The sequence below is a fragment of the Poecile atricapillus genome, chromosome 21 (genome assembly GCF_030490865.1).
Source record: "Poecile atricapillus isolate bPoeAtr1 chromosome 21, bPoeAtr1.hap1, whole genome shotgun sequence".
Taxonomy (NCBI): Eukaryota; Metazoa; Chordata; class Aves; order Passeriformes; family Paridae; genus Poecile; species Poecile atricapillus.
The window spans coordinates 8,309,147-8,329,990 of record NC_081269.1 but is presented as its reverse complement, the minus strand read 5'-3'; the positions used below and the strand labels follow the sequence as shown (position 1 = coordinate 8,329,990).

The window sequence follows — 20,844 nt, the reverse complement described above, 5'->3', positions numbered from 1 at the left end:
TATGTCAACAGAAACTCTTGCTTAGATATGCTTCATCTGTTACTTTTTATGAATATGCACGATCAAAGGGTGACAGCTTTCCCAGTTAAGCAAACACAGTTACACAGAGCACACTTCTCCCACAAAAGGTCAGAGAATACAACATGCTAAATGTTAAATACACACAGGAGGGATATGTTCCCCTTTCGAGGACACTGGGATGGGGAATTATTTAGGAATGTACTGTCCATCTTTTCAGGACACCCTGCAAAGATCTTACCTGTTCAGTGATGAAGGAGCTTGAAAAAGTGACAGCTGACCAAAAGAAGATCCCGCAGCTGAGAATGATCTTTCTGTTGAACCGGTCACCAAGGTAACCAAAGATCGGCGCCGCGACCATGAAGCTACAGATAAAAACTGCAAAGGAGAGAAAAAGGAAAGAGACCTTTAATAAACATCAGACCAAGAACAGGAAGACTAATTTTCTGCAAGCCAAAACCTCCAGAGAACAGTTCCAAATAATTAGACATTCTGCAGCCCTGCCTTGCAGAGCTGTGCAGGCCGATAGGCTTTCTGAAGTCAGTGCTTCCTTAATCAAACAGATTTTTCATTCCCAGAGAAACTTCAGACCAGTGAACTCATATTACTTGAAAGCACCAGCCCCTCATAGTCAGCTGAGCTCAGATCTGGGGATGGGCAAAACCAGGACAGAATAAATTAAGAGCTTCTGCTTAAATGTTACTGAGAAGGTGAAGTGGAGGTTGGAAGGAGTTCCAAGTAAACAGAAAATAAGCTGAGGGCTCACTGCTCATTGTTGGCTCTTGCAGCAGAGACCTGAGAGAAATGGGCCACAGAAGCTGAGGTTCTTTCATCCTTCCTATTTTACAGAAATTATGAAACATTGAGGAAAACCATCATCCTACAGACACCATCCCTGTCTCCTCCCTAGGTCCTTTCACCATCATTAAACTTGTATTTAAATCTGTAACTGAGCAACAGCTTCACTAGAACAGAGTTTTAACCTTACAGAGGCCAGGATTGTCCTCATCTGAAAGACTTCAAGTTCACCCTTTGTTCCTTCCAAAACCCCCAAAGCATTAACCTAAGACCTTCTGTCATGTAGGAATGAGGCTCTTGACAGAGTAACTTCTGCAAATTTACCTCAATTTAGAGTTCACATCTGGCCTGTGAACCCACTGAGAACACCCAAAATGGAGCATTCACACCATGTTCCTGATTCATTTGGATTTTGGCAGAAATTGCCATGTTTTAAGCTGATTTATACCTGGCTTTTGTCTGTCCACATTAGAGGATTGGATAAAGGCAATCACATGGATTTTATTGGTGTGTTGTATGAACTCTGACTATAACTAGCTGTCCTGGATTCAGCAAATCCAGAAGGATTGGGGTGGGACACCAGAATACTGAGAGGTCTCTCTTTAGTCACACAGTCCTGACACTCATTTGTTATCAGGAAAGGCATTGTTGGAGGGCACTGTGGGATTTTGGCATAGCCTAACCCTAAATGTCTACTTTTCATTGTATAAAATGGGGTGGAGGGATAGAATAGGTAAAAAGAACCCAAAAATACAAGAGCAGAGGACACACTGCCTTTCAGGTGGAATGTGCATATAAAATTAAAATGGTTAAGACCCAAATAATGAATTTTTCATGGATGATGATATGTGCTAGTTGAAAAGTGTGCAAAATGCTGAACTATGACTAAATGTCTTTTTTTTTAGTATATTAAGATATCAAAGCTGCTTTATAAATAATACATATCCATTTGCATCTGTGTTTTGTGACCCATGTGAGTGTGTATTTTGCAGTGTGATATTTTAACTAAATTACAGGATTACTCTTTTTACATTTAGAGTAAAATAAATCAAGCTAATAGAGAAATGTTAAGCCCTGAAATGCAGCACATGCAACACATCACAAATACTTCAATAGTAATGCTATGAACAGTTTTGCTGTTTAGCTCACACATAAACCCTACTGATAAAACTCAGTCCCTGCATCTATCCCAAAATCCTTGTGCAAACAAAACCTAGGAAGAAAACTACGAGCAGTGTTTTCATCTCTGTTTTACAGACAAACGAGTCCAGAAGTGGCTCACAAATCTCTGCTTGGCAAGGGCACATCTGCACTGGCCCCACTCCAACAAGGCACTTAAGCACATGCTTATTTTAGGCACTTTAGAGTCATCAATTCCATGATTAAGTGCTTTCCTGAATTAACACCAAGGGCTTGGCATCTCACAAAGCTGGTGCAACAACCTGGCATGAAGGATATGCGGCTGTTCATTGGGAATGAGAAGGAGAAAATGATTGTGACTCGTCCAGACCAGTGTGACCACTGCAATTTGATCTTTCTCTTGGAAGGACACTACAATTCATTCATCTCAGAATCCCATATTCTGCCATTTTTACGATGTAAAAAGACACAAAACTGAAAAAGCTTCCAAAGGAAAATTAGAAACATCTCAGTCAGCATCCCACCATCTCCAATATCAAATAACATGGTTAATTCAACTTTGAGACATGCAGGGTGTGATCCAAAACTCCCATTAATCAGTGGGATTATTAGCTTCAGTGACCTCTGGATCATAAATGAAAAGTCTAATTCTGGAATTTGGGCAAAATGCACAGAACTCCTCTATCAAATAAAGCAAACAAAAAAAAAGACTGTCCAATGACTTTCCAACAACATACATCCTTCTGCTGCTCAAATCCCTTTGGAGGATTTATTTTTGGAAGACTCTGAGCTGTGAGCTTTGTCAGTGGTAAGCAGCTGACTTGACAGCTCCACAAGGTGTAAAATGAAAGGACAACAGAGCCAAATAAATAACAGGTAATGGAACACAGCTGTCACAAGAATAAATGCAATTTATATCAGAGTATTTATGACCCAAATATGCATCAGAGCATTGATTGACTCAAATAAATGCAGAGTATGATGACTGTGTGGTCTGTCAAAAGGATTTGCCTGTTAAAGGCATTTCCCATGAATCAATTTTTGCAATTATTCCTGCCAGTGACAGCCGAGACTCCTGAGCCCCAGCCTGGGCTGGCAGAACAGAGGTGAACTAAAGTAGGGCACATTCCCAGGTAGGATGGAAACTTGAGCTACTCTAGAACTGGAGCTGAGGTTCTGTGCTAATTAAACACCACAAAGGAGAGGCCTCATCCAGAAGACACAAAACATGAACTGAAAACTGAACAAGACACAGCATGTTCAGTTGGAGAGAGGGGCAGCAGAAATATCTTTCATTTGTAGGCAAGAGGGCTGAGCATAAGGCAGAGGATTGCATTCCAGTAAAGGAGCCTGGAACTTGTGCCAGTCTCTTCTTCACTGGCTTCTCTCCCTTCTTCCACAGCATTTTCTGCTCCTTGCACTCACCCACTCCCAAATTAATAAAACTGAAATGACACCACAGCAGCTGCTGCTTCAGCTCAGCCACAGCCACAAATCTTTTCTATTAGAGCTGCAGTGGGACAGAGGTTGGCATTGCACTTTTCCCAATCAACAGCTCCTCTTCCAATTTTCACTTAGAGACATCTCAGAATATTACCAGCTCTTGAAGAGATGTAGAGTGCAAGTCAGGGCAGAGTTAGAAACCCACTGGGATTTAAGATGAGCTGCTGTGAAGGCAGTGATGGCATCAGGAGCAGCTGTGGGCAGGTACAGCTCTGGCAGTCCCATTATGGATGTGTACAGCTAATTTCTCCTGGTAAATGATCTCCAGCAGCGCCAGCAAAAGTGGCTCAGTCCCGGCACAGGGTGGAGCTGAGATACATTTCTGCAGGAGTAAATTATCATGTGAGCAAAGGATGAATAAACAGACACATAGTGAATGCCACCAAGAAGGGAGGTTCTTTTAAGTACAGGTATTTGCAAAAGGAGAAGCCATTTGTCTTTATTCCTCCCTTTGTGGCTTAGCCACTGAAATGCCGACTGTGGTGAGAAGGCAGGAAAAGTGTAATTGCCCAAACAGGATGGCTTGGTGTCTATTTCTGCCTCTGGATGCCTGTCCCACCCTGTACAGGTGCATGAGCACTTTCCCAGCCAGCACTGCCCAGCTTTTTCTGTGCATGGCTGGAATTACAACAATGTGCAGCATAAAAAGTCTTACACGTCCCACCCAAACACCCACCAGACAAGGAAATCATCCTCCCAAGCCTCTATTGCTGCTCATGTACTGCAGCTTCAGTCCTGTTTCAGGATTATGGCCAGGGAGCTGCTATTCAGACCACACTTTTCCCTCTCAAGAGATGCCTGTGTACCCAGGGGAAAAATAAATCCCCCAACAGTGGGAGCAAAGGAGATGAGAGAAGAGGAAGGAACTGTAGACTTTTTATTAAACTGTCACAAAAAAGCTCCTGCCTCCTGGAACTAGATGCCATCACTCTTATTTTTCCTTAGTGGATTTTTGTTTAGTAGATTTATCAACCCAGAGAGGGGCTTCTCCTGCTAGCAGGTCATCCACAGAGTGGAGTCAAGAAGGAAGAGAGGCAGTGACAGGGGCACACACAGAGGCTGCTGTTCCTCAGTTCCTGGAAGGCTGAGCAGATCACAGGCACCTCTGAGAAAAAGTCTTTTAGTTTTGACTTTAAGCACATGGGGCTTATTTTTCCCTATCAGGAGTAATGCTAGAAAGGTTCAGAGTCAGGTGGAAAATAGCTTTCTCTACACAAGGATGCTCAACCAAGAAAACCCTAGTGGGTATCTTTGAGCTTTGAGTCAGCACAAATGATGTGTACACATCTAATTGAGTGCTGACAGTGTGCTTGGACCTGTGCAAGGCAAACCCAGACAGCCTCTGCCTCAAGGGACTGGCATCCACTGAGACACTGCTGAGAACTGTGTGCTGAGAGGTTGATAACATCTTCCCAACAACAAATTTCCAAACAATGAGAACATCTAAACAGGCAGCTTGCCCTGGATGGGATAATTTACAGGTGTGTACAAGTACAACCCTGGGATTTGGTCGAGCCACTTCTACCCCAGGGACTTTCAGTCATGAGTGCACGTGTTTCTCAAGCTGCTTGTGACACCAGTTACCATCTACCTGCAATGGTGAATAGACTCCCCAACAGCCCAACCATCTCCTCTGTTTCAAAGACATGTTTTTGCAATGCTTCCCTCTTCTAATTTTCATTTTCTCTATAGTTTTATGCTATAATAATACCACTCAGCACATTTAATCATGGTGAGGCATAGGACAATTTAGAAAGAAAGTTAAACATTAATTTCTACTTTAGGGCTAAGGAAATTAAGACACAGGAAAGTGACCTGCCCATGATGAACTACAGACATCTGGAACCCACAGAGGTCTTCCAGCTTCAGCAATGTTCTGTTTATAGAATGCTGGAGGGATTTCTGAAGGGCTGCAACCACAATTTAAACTGAATTTTTTTCCCTACAGAACCATCCAAGCCAAGAAAGAACAAAGATCCTTTCATGCTACTTAGCCACTGAACATGAACTGTCCCACAGTTCAGGCACAATGTGGTGATGGTGACTGGAAGAAGATCCCTTCAAGTGTTCAAAAACTCTGTGGTTGTGGCATTGAGGGGCACAGATTAGTGGTGGAGTTGGCAGTGCTGGATTAATGGTTGGATTAATTGATGATTTTAGAGGTCTTCAACCTTACTGACTGCATGATATGACCAAGGTAAAATTGATACCCAGTGGTGAGGCAGTCCAAGGCCCCAGGAACTTCAGCAACGTGACTTAAAACATTCATCCTTTGAAGGAGGATGAATTAACACAATACAATTGATTTTAGAAAATATCACCCTGCAAACCATCCATCACAAACCTTACTGTAGGTACTCTGTTACATCACTCTGCACACGAGCTTTGTTTTACCTCATTGCTAATTCAACAGCCAACAGATGGATCGTGTTACTGAGTTTTGCCGGGTGCAAAACACGAGACCACCGGGTTCCAGACTCTCATGCAGACGAGAAGTTTCTGACAAGTGTGAGGAGCTTTGAAACACCATCAGTTCCATATGTCATGCAAAGCTGTCACACACTGACAGTGTTGAACACAGGAGCATTAAAAAAAACAAAATAAAGAGTGTGAGAATGCACCAAATCAATTAGAGTAAGGTATATGGAGTAAGGTTTGGGCTGGATGTGGTCTGAAATGTTCTCCCAGAACACACCGAAGGACAAAATGGAGAATTTTATAAATGCCTCATTGTGTCTTTGTGCTTGTGTCCTTCTGGCTCTCCACAACTCCCTGAAAGGAGGGAGCAGCCAGTGGTGCTCAGACTCTGGGAACAGGGACAGGACATGAAGAAACAGCCCCAAGTTGTGCCAGGGAAGACTCAGGTTGGACTTCAGGAGGAATTTCTTCATGGAAAGGGTGGTCAGGCATTGGAGGGGCTTCTCAGGGAGGCAGAGGAATCCCCATCCCTGTAGATGTTCAAGTATCAGCTGGAGGTGGCACTCAATGCTGGGTGACAAGGTGGGAATGGGTCAAAAGTTGGAAAGAGAGGAGAATAAGTGTTTTAAAGGTGCAGCCCTAACTACTCACACACTCTGTGTTCTCCAGTGTGTGTTTCTGTTTCACAGGACACTCTAGCTCGTGTTTCCCTCACTGCAGATGCCACTCATCAGAATTCAAGCTCCAATCTTGTCTTCTCCATAGGGAGCACATTGCACCATGAGGCGCCAGTTTTTCCTTAGCACAAACTGCTACAAAATGTAAACAACATGTTTAGGATGAGTTTGTGCACACACAGCTGACACACACATTTATAGGGAGAAGGAGGCTGCTGTACAATACCACTCAGTTCCATTTGCTGAGACAGGGTCAGAACCTGCTTACAAAAACTCCACTTATGAAGCCAGACAAGGCCTGAACACAGCTTGCCTGGTAAGTTCATAATTCACTCAATAATAACAAGATGCAGTGCTTGGAAGAGTCCAATACTGATAATCCCTCCCCTTTTCCTCACTGCAGAAATCAGATTCTTCCAAGGGTTAGCCCCTATATTCCCAGCAAAGGATATCCTGAAGCTTGCTTTGTTCACCTTAACTAACAAGAATAATTGCTTCAGTGGGAATTGCTGGGAAATTCACTCCTTGGAAACTGAAAATGAGATAAGAATATCCAGAAACCCAGCACTCAATTTTTTAACTGCTTTTTTACTGATTTCCTATATTATGTCCATTGAAGCTGCACTTATAAGATTCAGCCTTTCATAACTTGTTTAATGCTGAAGTCATAAGGAGATATTTACTCACAGTTACCAGCTCACAACCCTTTTATACATCTGAGGTTCAATTCCATCCTGCTGTACTTCAATTTTTTTTACCTAAGTGTACAGTGGAAAAGCCAGAATTCTACTGTTTTATCTCTCTGGATGTCCAGCGATTTACTTGGAACAGGAGCTAACTTACTACAGGACTAAATTTTGAACAGCTGTACATCGACAACATCATTTAAAAAGAAAAGAGGAAACCCCCTACTTCTGTTTTTCATTGTGAGAGTTACAGTGAGCACATTAGCACTGTTTTAAAGGGATTTGGGCACCTGGCTGTTGCCAAGTTCCAGAGATGTGCTCTGTAAGACAACATGGAACAGTTCCAGTGTCCATCTCCCGGTCCATCACTTTCCTTGTGCCTGAACTGGTGCTTGCTTGATGCTGCAGTGAGCTGGCTCTGGGAGAGCAGCAGCATCCAGCCCCAAGGAGCTGCTTTTCCCATGAAATAATAGTGAATTTGTAGCAGAATGTCTTCTGTGGCTATGAGGACACTTGAGGAGGAGCAGACACCACCTCTCCTCATCAATTAAAAAAATAATATTCACATCAGGGTCAGTTCCACAATCTGGTTCATTCCATGAAGAGGGAAGAGGAGATTGTGGCACAGTTGGGTTTCCATGGCAGTGCCATACAAAGCCATGCAGGTTATTGCCTAAAACAGCTTTAGATTGCTGGCACTTGTCAGCAAACCCCAGAAAACACGCTTTTCTGGCAATGTTTAAACTCTGCTTTTGCATTTCTTACTGTTCAGAAGTGATGGATTAAATAAGCCAAGGCCAATTCTGTTTTACAGCCACTTCCACTTTGAGCTGTTTTCCTGCAAAATGCTTTCAGTGTGGTTTCATTTAAACTCCTGACCAAAGCTGATGGAAGTACTCCTTGATTCAGTGGGCATTACAGCTGAGAATTTTGTTTAGATAGAACTGCTTATGACTTCAAACGGCAGCAGAAATCAGAACCTCTATGCCAATAAAAACACTTCTGTACTAGTAACTTTACTGCATCCCTATAATATTCAATGTTATTACTGGGAAAGGCACAGCGGGCATCAAAAAGAATTGCCCAAAAGGACAAAACAAGTCCTTTTACAGTAAAACATTAAACATCTGGAAAAGGAACAACCAGTGTGGGATATGGAGGAGATTAAACACCAGGAGTAGCAAGGAAAAGGGGAAAACTGAATCACCTCCTCTCTTAGCAGACTGACCAGCCAGGTGAAATAAGACTGGCAGCTGAAGAATGCAAATCAAAGGAGACCTTTCATTCACAAAACTTAACTAAACACTGGAATTTTATCACAGCATGCCACAGGACTTGAGAGTTTATGTTTTTACAAAACAGGATTGGACAAAACCCTGCAGGAATACCAACTGAAAGGCTGCTAAAGGTAGCTCCTCTTGTTCAGGACATCCTCAGCTACCCAGTTGATTTGGTATACCCAGGAACTACCACCATGATCTTGTCCTGTTCATCTTTTTCTTCCCTATATATGTGACCACAACCAAAGATTGGCCAATGCACCAAAAGGATGTGTGGTCTGGAAATTACAACTATTCCCACAGAACTCTGAAAAAAAAGTTAAAAATATTTAGGAAGACAAAACTGCATCTAAATAATTTTCACAGCTTGATCAGGTAATAAGTTATTAACATATCCCTGAGCTGCACATAAATTATTTCTAAAAGCTGAAATGTGGTTCACAGTTACACTTCTAAAACCACTGGTTACTTTGACCCTGTATATACACAAGGTGCAGTTATGAAGCTCCCAGTCAGAGCTTTGTCCTCTTGCAGTTTCTCCTCCATTTGACTTAAGCAGCTCTAAGTGTTTGAGAAGTTTCTGGTTGCCCTGTGGAGCAGGACGTGTCAGCCCTGCCTGGCTGCAGTGCTCACACAGTGCGTGACAGGCTCGCTTCACCATTGTGCAATCAGTTGCAGGGAAAGTTCATTAACTTAGTTAGCCAATTAGGATGGATTTGTATCCATCCTGGTCAATCCTGAATTAGACATGAGATCCCAGAGGTGCAGAGACTGGTCAATAGCTGTGCAGCACTGCAGCATTCTGAGTGACACAGCTACAACATGACTAAAATATACCTAACCCAGTCTTGGCTGCTGTTACACACAGGCAGCAATCACTCCTAGCAATCATGAAACTCTGCTTCTCAACAAATAGCAGTTCTGCTTTTCCCTTCCCATGCACTTGTCCAGGATGTTCTGCCCACTTGCCATCCCTCTGAGAGCCACAGTCACAAATAACCCTCCAGCTGGGCAGAGGCTGCTCCTATTTGCCAGGAGGATGAAACACCTGTACCCAGGGCTCACAGCCAGAGAAAGGTGTCTTTAAAAAGCATTTAAATAACCACAAAGCCCAAAGAAGCTCTATTTTGTTCTTTTCCCTTCCTCTTCTTGAAGACCTCTTTCTTTTCCCATTGCAATTATGACTGCAGGCACACACACAGAGCCACATCTGCAGAAGCCTTTGGAAGCAAAGGTGAGATCACCTCAAGGAACTGGTCAGACTCTCCCTTGTGCCAGTACAGAGCTTGTGTGACCATCTGGAGAGAAAAATCCGGGGCTTGCTGAGGGCTGAAACTAATCTTGTCTCCTTTCTGGCAAGTTCCCTGATCAAAGAGAGGCAGCATGAGCTGGTGGCTGGAACTACACTGGGTCCCTTGGTGCAGGGACAGGGATGTGCACCTTTGTCCTCAAAGCCTTTTCAAGCACAGCAGGCACTTAAACACACCAAGAAATGACAGCCTAAAGCTGGTAATGCAGGATAATCTAAATCCCTTGATCCTTGAAATCTGCATTGAGCACCATGAATTAGATTTAACTAGCAATAAAATACTTTAAATCTGTTATTCTCATAATAGAATGATGCTTCATTTGTATCTGCTATGAAGAGAAATGATGTTCCTGGATCCTAATTTGAGATAGAGAGGGAAGACTGTTCTCATCCTAAAATGAGCTTTGCCATCCTTCTTCACAACAGCACTCCCAATCCTGCATCCTCCCCCAACTAACATTTTAATTTTAAATAATTAATTAGGATGCAACAGGAATTATTCTGTCTCAATCTCAAAACCTACTTCCTGCAGCAATAGAGAACAGGATAGAGAGGAGACGTTTGTACTGGGTATTACTAATAAATTCCTTGCTACATGTTATTTACCAACAACAGCAGTTTCCTAAGAAAAAAGAAAGTAAAAACAAGGCAATAGGAAGTGCTTCCCCTTCTCTTTAGAGTGGAATCGAGAGCTCCATATGTATTTGTCACAACTTACTGAGGGAGATCATCTGATACATCCTCATCCCACAGCTTTCAGACTTAAGGTTTGTTTGGGTTTGTTTTTAAAATGAAAATCCTAAATAAACCACTATTCTGCAGTAGGAATGCTTTGCTGAAATCTACACACAGCTCTCAATATCTGCTGGTTGCATTTCCAAAGAGAAATTCTGCAGTAACCAAACATTTGCTCCCCATGACCGCTCGCTCGCTGGTCCATCACGGAGCCAGGGATTCGGGGAAGGCTGGAGCAGGGATGCTGCTTTTGGCAGAAGAAAGAGACCCTCAGCCATTGCCTTCCACCAGGGCCACAAGCCCAGGGGAATTTTGGAGCTACCAGTCCTGATGGCTACACTGCTGGGAGCCAAGAGAATGCTGAGAGTAGAGAGGAAAAGCTCCATCAAAACCTCAAAATCCACACTGCTCTGCTTTGGGAATGGGGAGGGGGACACAGCTCTTTGCTGACATTCTCCCCAGGCTGGCAGTGGGACTGATTGATTTCTTTTTAATTATTTTTACAGTTCTTTAGGGGGCTGTTGTACCAGCTACACTGGGCTTGACAAAACACATCCCTCTTTGGAAGGGAAAATGGTCATAGCTGCATTTTAATGATGGAATTGGCTGTCAACTACCACAGCACCGACAGCCTTGGGACAGCATCTGATCTGGTAGGACACAGGGATGAAATGAGACTTTGCTCTCAATTTTAACATCAATCATTGGCACCCACCAAAGTTGTTCAACTTAGAGTTAAAACTGAAGACATTTCTGCAGGTTATGTGCTCCAGAAATTGCTCAGGAAAGCATGTAAGCACAGGCAAATGGGCAGGAAATGTTCTGGGGTGAGTGAGAGACACCCAGGGCACCCCAGATCTTGTTTCAGTGTTATCACCAAGGCACAGGAGCAAAGCACTCATGTCCGGACAGGGAATCACATTCATGGTGTGTGTTTGTGCATGTGCAGATAACAGGGTCTCAGAGTTTGGTAGCAAACTCCTTCAACACCATTTTGCACGAAACCATTCCCTTTCCAACTCAAACCATACATCTTCAAGAGTGCTTTTAGTGGATCAGTAAAATGCCATCTTTTAAAATCAGTAAAACTCAGTAAGGAAATGATCAGTCTGAAGGAAAAAAATACAGATTCATCTCTGTATTACAGCTAACTTCCTTCACAGGGGTCAGTTTACATCTTTCTGAATTTCTAAACACACTGATTTCACCCTGCTCTCACACTGCCTGCCTGTAGATATCTGAAGGAAGGCAAACATTTGTCAAATTAAACTGAATTCTAAAGGATGAAAAGATATTATTTCTCATCACGAAAACTTCAAGAGGACATCTAAAATATCTTATTTTTATCCACTTGCTCTAAGATGCAGTTAGTGCCAGCAAGGGGTACTGCTCTTAAAATCCTGCCATCTGCAGCTTTATGCTAATTCACTTTTTTTAGGAATAGAAATAACTGTGGAATGGGAATATGCTAAAATTCACAGAAGATATGGATGTAAAATCCATTGTGGATAATTGCTTTGGTTTGATGCTAATCCAACAACCCAGAATTGTCTCATTTTCCTCAAATATTTCCCTCCTCCCAGGGCTGTGAGCACTATTGATAGCTTCACCTTTATTTGCAGAGGAAACACATTTAGTAACACTGCCCAGCCAATCCTCACCTCTGAAGAGCTGTCTGCTGGTCACAGAGGGAATTTCAGGATTTTGTCCTGCTCAATTACCTACTTTTTTCTGAGTTGCCTGTAAAATGCAAAGTGTTTTGTGCAATGACAGATCTCAGCTACCACCCATTAGGGACTGGCCCAAAACCACATTAAATCTACAGGGGAAATTTCTGTAGTGCTGACTGGGTCTCAATTCAAAGCACCAACACAGAAAGAGAAATAAAAAATCATCTTACTGTGGAATCTCACAGTTTCTCCCTAACAGCAGTGTCCATCTTTCTGCCTAAGGCATTGCCAGTGAATAAACAAGTCCCCCAGTAAAATATCTTTCATGTAACCTCAGGAGACCACTTCATAAGAACACAAGAACAATGACAACAGACCAGAAAACCGTGTAGTCCTGCATCCTGTCTGTGACAGGGACAGCAATCAGGTCCTTCCGAGGAAAGTACACAGAATTCCTGCACAGGCAGCTGAATTACTCAGAGGCTGGCTTCAGCTCTCCCAAGAATAATAATGTGTTATCCACATAAAGATCTGATCTTTTAAGCTCAGGTCCTGACAATATTCCTCGTGACATTCATTTCCACAGGCTTTCCACTCTTCTCTGAGAAGTTTTTTGGAATGCTTTCCAGCAAACTGGCCCCTACTGATTGTTTCTGCATTGTGAGGAAAAAACTCAGAAAAAACATATACCCCACATCCTTTTCAGGACATTCTTTATGTTATGTGATTTTCCATTATATCCCCCTTATTTTTGAGGACAAGCAAATTAAAAATAGTATTTTTTAAAAATTAAAAATAATATTTTTTGAGACTTGTGCTGTGAGAAGGAAGTGGAGGGTGTACGTGAGATGATGTGAGTGCAGCAGGGGCTGGGGCTAGCTGGTCTGCACCAGACATACTGGCCCAAAGTGTGGTTTGTGTGTAAATGCACTCGCTGTCTGGTTTCATTATGAATCACAAATCCTCCACAAGGCAAGGAAGGAACCATTTGTTCTCACTTACCCTGAGCCCTGAGCTGATCCTCATTTATTACCCATCATTAAACTCACACAGAATCCGTGTGCTCGGACACAATCAATCACCACCAGCTGCAAGAGAGGGAATAAAATGCTGAAGCACTTCCTAGTCTGATTAACAGCACTGTGAGGGTCAGGGAGGAGTCTGAGCCACCAGACACCAAGATCTACCTTTGGCAGAAAATAAGGGTCCAGCCCCTCAGCAGCTGTCAAGCTGCTTTCTCCTCACTAAAGCACACCAGGTAACTCAACCTATTCTCCTCTCAGAGTCTGGCACCTAAACTACAACACAGATATAGATATAAAAAACTATCTATTGATTTATATGTCTAGATATAGATCTATAAATAAAGACATATATTTATTTTAAAATACAACAGGCTTCCCAGACAACCAGCAAACCCCACGTAACAAGAGCCACAAGCGAGCCAGAGGCATTTTGAAGATGAGCTCAGGACATCCAGAATACCCTCATCTCCCACAGTTTCATATGTCCAGCAAGCTTTAGAGAGAGTCTCGCCATCATTCAAGCACCAGTGGTCTGAGAACAGCTCAGGGACCATAAATACTTCCTCTCCAATGCCACACCATGTCCATCAGCACTTGAATAACTCTGCCAGAGTACGAAGCCATGGGCTGATCCATTGTTTTTTCCAGATGTCAGTAACATTTCAAAAGGCTTTTGCATCACAAAGTAAATGCAAAGAAAAATTATCATTGACTGTGATTTGCAACTGTATATTGAGGACTAGGATGAGAGCTGAACAACCAGAAGGCCACAAATAAACACCTACAGTGATGAGCAGCCTTCATCCCACAGTGAAGAGACATCACAGGATGTAGGGAAGCCTCTCACACCATTGTAAATGCTATCAGACAGAATTATTTGCCATTTCAATGTTGTTTGCAGTATTTAGAAAAGCTCCTGACTCTTGCTGTTATAAATGTCAATTTAGACAAAGAGCAACTGTTTCAGAGTGGCTGGGGGGGCCTTCAAAAAGGGACAAATTAGTTTAAGGAAATTGCTGAAATACTGGAATATCCCAGTGTTTAACTTGCCATGGTTTGGAAAAGGATCACAGCTACACTGGAGAATGAATCTCTGTGTGTCTTACAGAATCTCTGGTTTGCACTCATTATTTCTAAGATTATCACCCATGTGTCATTCCTGACTTGGAAAAATACTCTAATGCCAAGCTGAGCTGTAGTTCCAGGAGCGAGCTCCGCAAATGAACTTGCTGCTATGGATAAAAGAACACGACGCCTATAGAAGACTCCAGGGTTAATCACAGTTTCAATAGTCATGGAGTGTGACTGGACCCTGTTTTAAATTTCTTTAACCCTCATCTTAAATTTCTTTGGACCAGTATCTTCCTGGGAGAACAAGTATCACTGGAAAAAAAAAACATCCTGAAACAAATACTGCAATGCGCAAGGTTTGCAAATGCAATTCCTTCATGCATCATCAATTACATTAATGGAAAAAAGGAAAGGCAATATTTGGTAAATCCAGGGATTGTCAAGGTATTAAAGAAGTCCATTTCAATTAGGTCTAAAAATGTAGAAGGTGATCCTGATGAGTGACCAGTGGCCCATCTGGTGTTGGTTTGTGCTCAGTGCCTGTTCCACTCCCCTCCCAGGAGGCCAGAAATGCCCGAGGTGCCAGCTGAGCTCTGCTGAGTCCTATTCAGCTGGAACTCAACCTTGGGGGAAACCTTGGCATGGTGCTGTCAGAAGTTTATTTGTCTGGTGACCAGACAAGAAACCAGTTTCTGGATTATGAATCCAGAAAGAATAAGTTCAGTAAGAACAAACAAGGAAAATTAACACATCTTTTCTATACAATGCAAATTTATTCTCTGCTCAGGGTGTCAAATACTGTGCAACTCTCTGGAAGGTGTAACACTAGCAGCTGGTAGGAATATCTCACTAGGGAGCTTTTAGTGAAAATTCAATATCCATTGTATAATATCCTATATTATACCTCTTTTGCCATAAAACATCCTCTATGACAACAAGGACAACTTTGGTAAATTTGCTTTTGAGGAAAATGTTTGCTCTCTTCACTTTTTTTTTTTTTTTTTTCCTGGAGATATTTTCTTTTAATATTTTCTCTTTGTTTTGCTGCCCTCCCCCTCAATATGACATATTTGCTGCCACACTCGCTCATAATTTTCCCCATTATCACATCCATGGGTTTCCAAGCAGTTGGCAGGCAGCATGACTGCCAAAAGCTGGAAGTAACTGAAGGCTCTGGGTGGGTAAAGCAGGAATGAATCCACCTACACTTTTATAAGAATGTAAGAATTTTCTAAGGAATGCAACTCAATAACCCCTAGGGACAGACCCTGTTTCCAGGCCCACATGACTGAGTCACAGAGCTGAGGCAGTCTCAGCTCCCTGAGCTGGAACAACAGTGGAACCTCAGTGCTCCTGTGAAACCCTGCCCAGCAAGGAGATGGTGGGAGATGGCATTTTAAAAGTAAATTTAAATTGTGAGATGGTGAGAACTAAACCAGCAAAAATTATGAGACATTTTCATGCTCCTGTTCTGTAATTTTACTTTCAAGAAGACAGATAAAGGAGATGGATTTATCCAGTGAAATATTGCATGGTTCTCACCATAATAACTGTTTACATCAGCCCTTCTGAACTAATATCTATTTTTAGTATCAGGCTTTTAAAAGATTCTTAGCTCAATCACTAATTTTCAGCTTTTAATTTAACGTGGGAGCAATTTTTCTGGTGGAATTAGTGCCACTTCACTTTGATTTGTGGGCACAATTAGTAAGTTAAGCATTTATATATCCTAAACTACACCTGGAAGGCTGCTTTTCAAAACAGCCCATATGCTAAAATTGAATGGAACTCAGTAAAGCTTTTTCTTTTCCTTTTTCTTTCCCATCTTTCTTAACATGACTCATTCTATCACAAAGGCTCTCAGGAAACAGTACCTTTCTTTGTCAGACTTTGTCAATGATTTCTAGTGCTCAAGAGGTGTGGCCAAGGGCAAGACAATTTTATTGTTATTTATAACAACAAAAGCTATGTTGGACAAAACCACAGGATGCTGAAGACACAAACAGAGTGCTGACAACTGATACCATCAAGTGCTGAGGTGACCAGGACCACTCACATCCCAGGGTGAGGCAAAAAAAAAATAAAATATCCAGTAACTGTGAATAAGGCAGAATTAAAAACAAAGAATTCAGAGCGTATTTCAAACATCCTTCAAGGAAAACAAAACAAATCCAACCCAACCTCAGACAGACAAATCCTTTGCTGAAAATTTCACTGTGTAACTCTTAGCAAGGCTGACAGGGGATCATCCTGCCTCCACAAAGTGATGAACCAGACAAAGAAGGAAACAGGCAAATGACACAAAGAGAACACCTTGGCCACCACTGTCACTGGAATGATCTCAGACACAGGGTGGGGATGTTGGGGCGTCCTGTGCAGGACCAGGAGTTGAACTTCATGATCCTTGTGGATCCCTGCTAACTCAGAACTCTCTATGATTCTATGAATTGTAAATTTATAGAATTTACAATAAAGAAATCCAAGCTCACACTGTTTTACCTGTACTGCCTCCTTAATTCACTTCCAAGTCTATCCCAACAGTAATTAATTGTAACCATCTATTTTAAGTTAGTGCAGCTCCAAATAAGCAAGTTCTTGCAAGTCCTTAGTTCTTTAGGGCAACTCTTTGCAGGAAAGGTGCATTGCTATTACTGTTCTCACTTCAACACCACTGTCCCACAAGGAAATAAATTAGAGCTGCCTCATTTCCAGTTCAGCTCACCCACAAAGAACAAGGAGAATGATGCAGTAGGAGAATATGTGAAGAAACTCTTCTGTAAACATTAGTGGATGAAGGAGCAAATGGTTAAAACTGTTCAAATGTTTAATTACTAATAACCTAATGTATAACTGAATGGAGGAATAAAAGACATCAGAGCTGAACTTTCCCTACAAATATCCTTTCCACTGAAAACCAAAGCACTTCCCTGCTTGCAGCAGCAAAGATCACAAGAATGTGTGTGAACCCCTCCTCCTGCTACTCATCCCATCAAAGAACTGTTTGTTTTTTACCTGTGATTTAAAAACCTGTGACAATTCCACAGTCATTTGTTTACCTTGCAAACAACTGAAGAGAGTTTTAGCAAAAAAATTTTATATACATTTACATAACTGTAAATATACAGTAAATTAGGGTAAGAAATTGATTATGATCAGTAATATTTTCTCTCCAAAACTAGGCTCCCCACATAATTTAAGCAGAAAATGGGTCTTTGCTCTATAATCTTACATCAGCATACAGGAAACATTCCCAAAAATGTGCCTGTACTGGGGGCAAGGGGAGAACATTGGGAGATTGATACAACAATACACCATTCATGCAAGTCAGGCTTACTTGTGTTAATTGGAATCTAGTTCTGCAGGCTGCTAACACTACCCAATACCATGAAGAATGTTCACTTTTTACGTAAGTGATGCCCTGGAATTCATTTTCAAAGCCAGGTACAAGTGTCTATGAATGAGTCACTCCTCCTCAGGTGCACGTGGGTTTTTTTATGGGAATCACTGCAGCCCTGCTGACCTGTTCTTGTTTCTGCCATGTGCCCAAAATTATGGCTCACAATGTAACAGCATGTTCTTTCCAGCCAGACATGCAGCAGTGCTACTTTTACAGTGGTAATAAATCACTACACAAATTTGTTTGTAAGGATGCAGAGTGGTCTGGTACACAGCCCAGAAGGTTTGAGAAGCACTGGTTTGGAGGAAAAGACACCTGGAACTCCAGATAGGACATTAGAGAAAACAACTGCATGGACTGGTCCAGGATCCCAGCATTCCCACTACTGCAAACACACCTCTGCACTTCCAGAGTCTTCTGGATGCCTGAACCAACCTCAGTGCTCTTCATGCTCAAACAGCACCTTCAGTGCCCCAGAGTCCTTCACACTCTGTCAAGACTGGCTTATCCAAGTGATCTCTCCCTCAAATCCAGCAGTGCTGTATCACCTTGGGGATCTCCCAGCAGATACAGACCAAGCCTGACCTCTTTATCACCTGGTCTCACCCTGCTGTTCACATTCCCACTACAGCATGCATTGCCCTGCAGAACTGCAGGACTGTGCTCTGAAAAAATGAGAGTTCTCCAGGTGTGGAAGACAAGACAAAAGCAAAGCAACCTTTAAATCTTTTCAGAGAGAGCACTTGAGGCTCCCCTGGGATGAAGCATGTTAAATATACAAAATGTACTATAAATACATAAAATGAACTATAAAAATTAGGTCTATTTTCTCACACCCAGTTCATAGAACAACTTGATCCAACTTCACTAAAAATCAAGGCAAAAAAGCTCTTTTCTTCTGAGCTAACACTTACATTGGGCCCAAGATGTATCAACAGCAACTGATACCATACTGAGACCATACACACACACTCCCCTGGTCACCACACTTGAAAATTAAACTTCTAGGCACAGTGAAAGCAAGAATTAAAGATAAGCAGGTTTTACACTTACTACCAAAGCTTTTAGTACCACTGAAGAAGGGGAGGGAAAAAAAAGCAACCTACTTATAAAGGTTTTGAATATAAGTCCATGTTTCCCTTCCAGCAACTGGTAGCCATTAAATAAATGATAACTGATAATGTAAATGTAAATGTTCATCTCCCTATTTCATAATTACAGCTACAGAGGTAATGAAAAAAGTCAAGGGAGCCAGACCAGCCCTTCTGAACTATTTGTGCACAAAACAGTGCAGATACCAGTTACCTGAGACTGCACTGCTGGTGCTAAATGTTGTTTGAAAGTATTACACAACACCAACAAAAATCCTGTCTTCCACTATACAGTGCTTGAATCAAATTCTAAGGTCTGAGGAATATATGTGGGGGGATGGACAGGCTGTGTTAAATGATGTGGAGACTTTGGGTGGAATAATAACTACTTCTCTAAAATCTGTGGGAAATCTTTCCCCTCATTATTATAATAAATTACAGAAGTGAAGACAACCTTGGCAAGAGGTGCCTGAACTACAGCCTGAGGGAAAATAGGCCAATTTCTACTGATAGAACAGATGTGCCACAGGCAGCACAAGTGCAAGTTTCCCTCGCAACACCCAGTCCAAGTACCTGAAAGGCCAATAGTGAGGACAAACTTTCCTTGTGCAAATCAGAAGGACAGGATGGGGAAATGAACTGTTACCTTGTGCTGCTGGCCATGCAGTATCATAAAGTGAAGATATTAACGAAGACAAGGCAGTCTGGAGAGTTTCCCTGTTCTAGTTGCCTGCACTCACTTGCTGACACGAACAACAGAAAGACAAAATACAACAGCAGCTGAAGCGCTTCTCTCCTCTCAGCAGGAAGCAAGGACACCTTCCCTACCCACCCTGAGCATTTTATCCCTCCCAAAGAATATTTACTTTGCAATCCAGGGCTGCCCAGTGAGAACACAGGCTGTAAAAGGCATTTTTATAGTTCAGTCCTTGGTGCGTGGGGACTGGGCCAGGCACAAACACCTTTTCCTCAAGCCTGCTCACTGATTCAAGACAATACTTTCATTCTTGATTGCGGAGGCATTTCCAAATAGGTTTAACTGCTTTCATGAATCAGACTCTCAGACTGCCATGACTTCTCTGTATATCAGACAGCATTCTAGCACACAGGAAAAAAGTCAAGCCCTCAGTTTTCAGATCAGCAAAAAAACCCAAGAGAAAACACTGCTTTTCTTAAAGCAACAATTACCTGTTAGAAAACTTGACACACTCATGAGCAATCCTGCAATAACTCAGTGATGCTGTTTTCAGATGCCCTGTGTGCTTGCTAGAGAAATAAATAACACATCTTGCAATTAACAAATGAATATTGAAGTTAGCTTTTACTTGCTGTCAATGAATAACCTTCAGAAGGATTTCATCCACGGAGGGGAATGAAGATTAAATACATTTGGCAAGTGTCCTTTTCCACCAGAATATTTTCTTGAAAGCACTTTGTGTCTAATGATACATTGAGGACCTGTTCCTCTGAGTACAATAAATAAATACAAATAATTGCTGTAGAAGAGAATCTGACAGACAACCAGTGCCATTTTGGGCATAATTGATTGATGCTACTTATAATCAGTGACACTTGTAAAGCTGAAACCTTCTGTTCTGGACACATGCTGCTCGTCTCAGCTGAGCTGAGCTCCGCTGGCCCACAAGGGCAGCATTTTTTTAAACATTTAATACAAATTGTTATTAATTGCTTGTATTACAACATCACCAAGAAGCTGCAACCACAGATGAGGACCCTGCTGTGACATGGGCTGCAGGAAACAAAAAAGAAGGGGATATTACAGCAGTTGACATGGTTTGAGATCAAAGACCAATTGATGGAGCTCCAGGATAGTCTCACCTTCAGTGTGATCATAAAGAATGAATGATTTTATACAATTCAGTGATGGTCACAATTTCACAGACAAGCTCCTGACAGGTGTTTGGTATCCACTGTGACAGCATGGGAAAACATGTCATGCTGGCACACTATTTCAAAACCTGACTGAATTCTCACGTTTTCAGAGATGCAATTGTTCCAGCGTGGT

General features: G+C 42.1%; 1 protein-coding gene across 1 annotated transcript in view; it reads right to left on the bottom strand.

Moving 5' to 3' along the window:
* Positions 1-20,844, bottom strand: part of LOC131586974 (sphingosine-1-phosphate transporter SPNS2-like) — a 118,544-nt gene that overhangs the window by 61,366 nt on the left and 36,334 nt on the right. Inside the window, exon 3 of the mRNA XM_058854354.1 lies at positions 260-396. Coding sequence (XP_058710337.1) covers positions 260-396 — 137 coding nt within the window. The remainder of the gene's footprint in view (positions 1-259; positions 397-20,844) is intronic.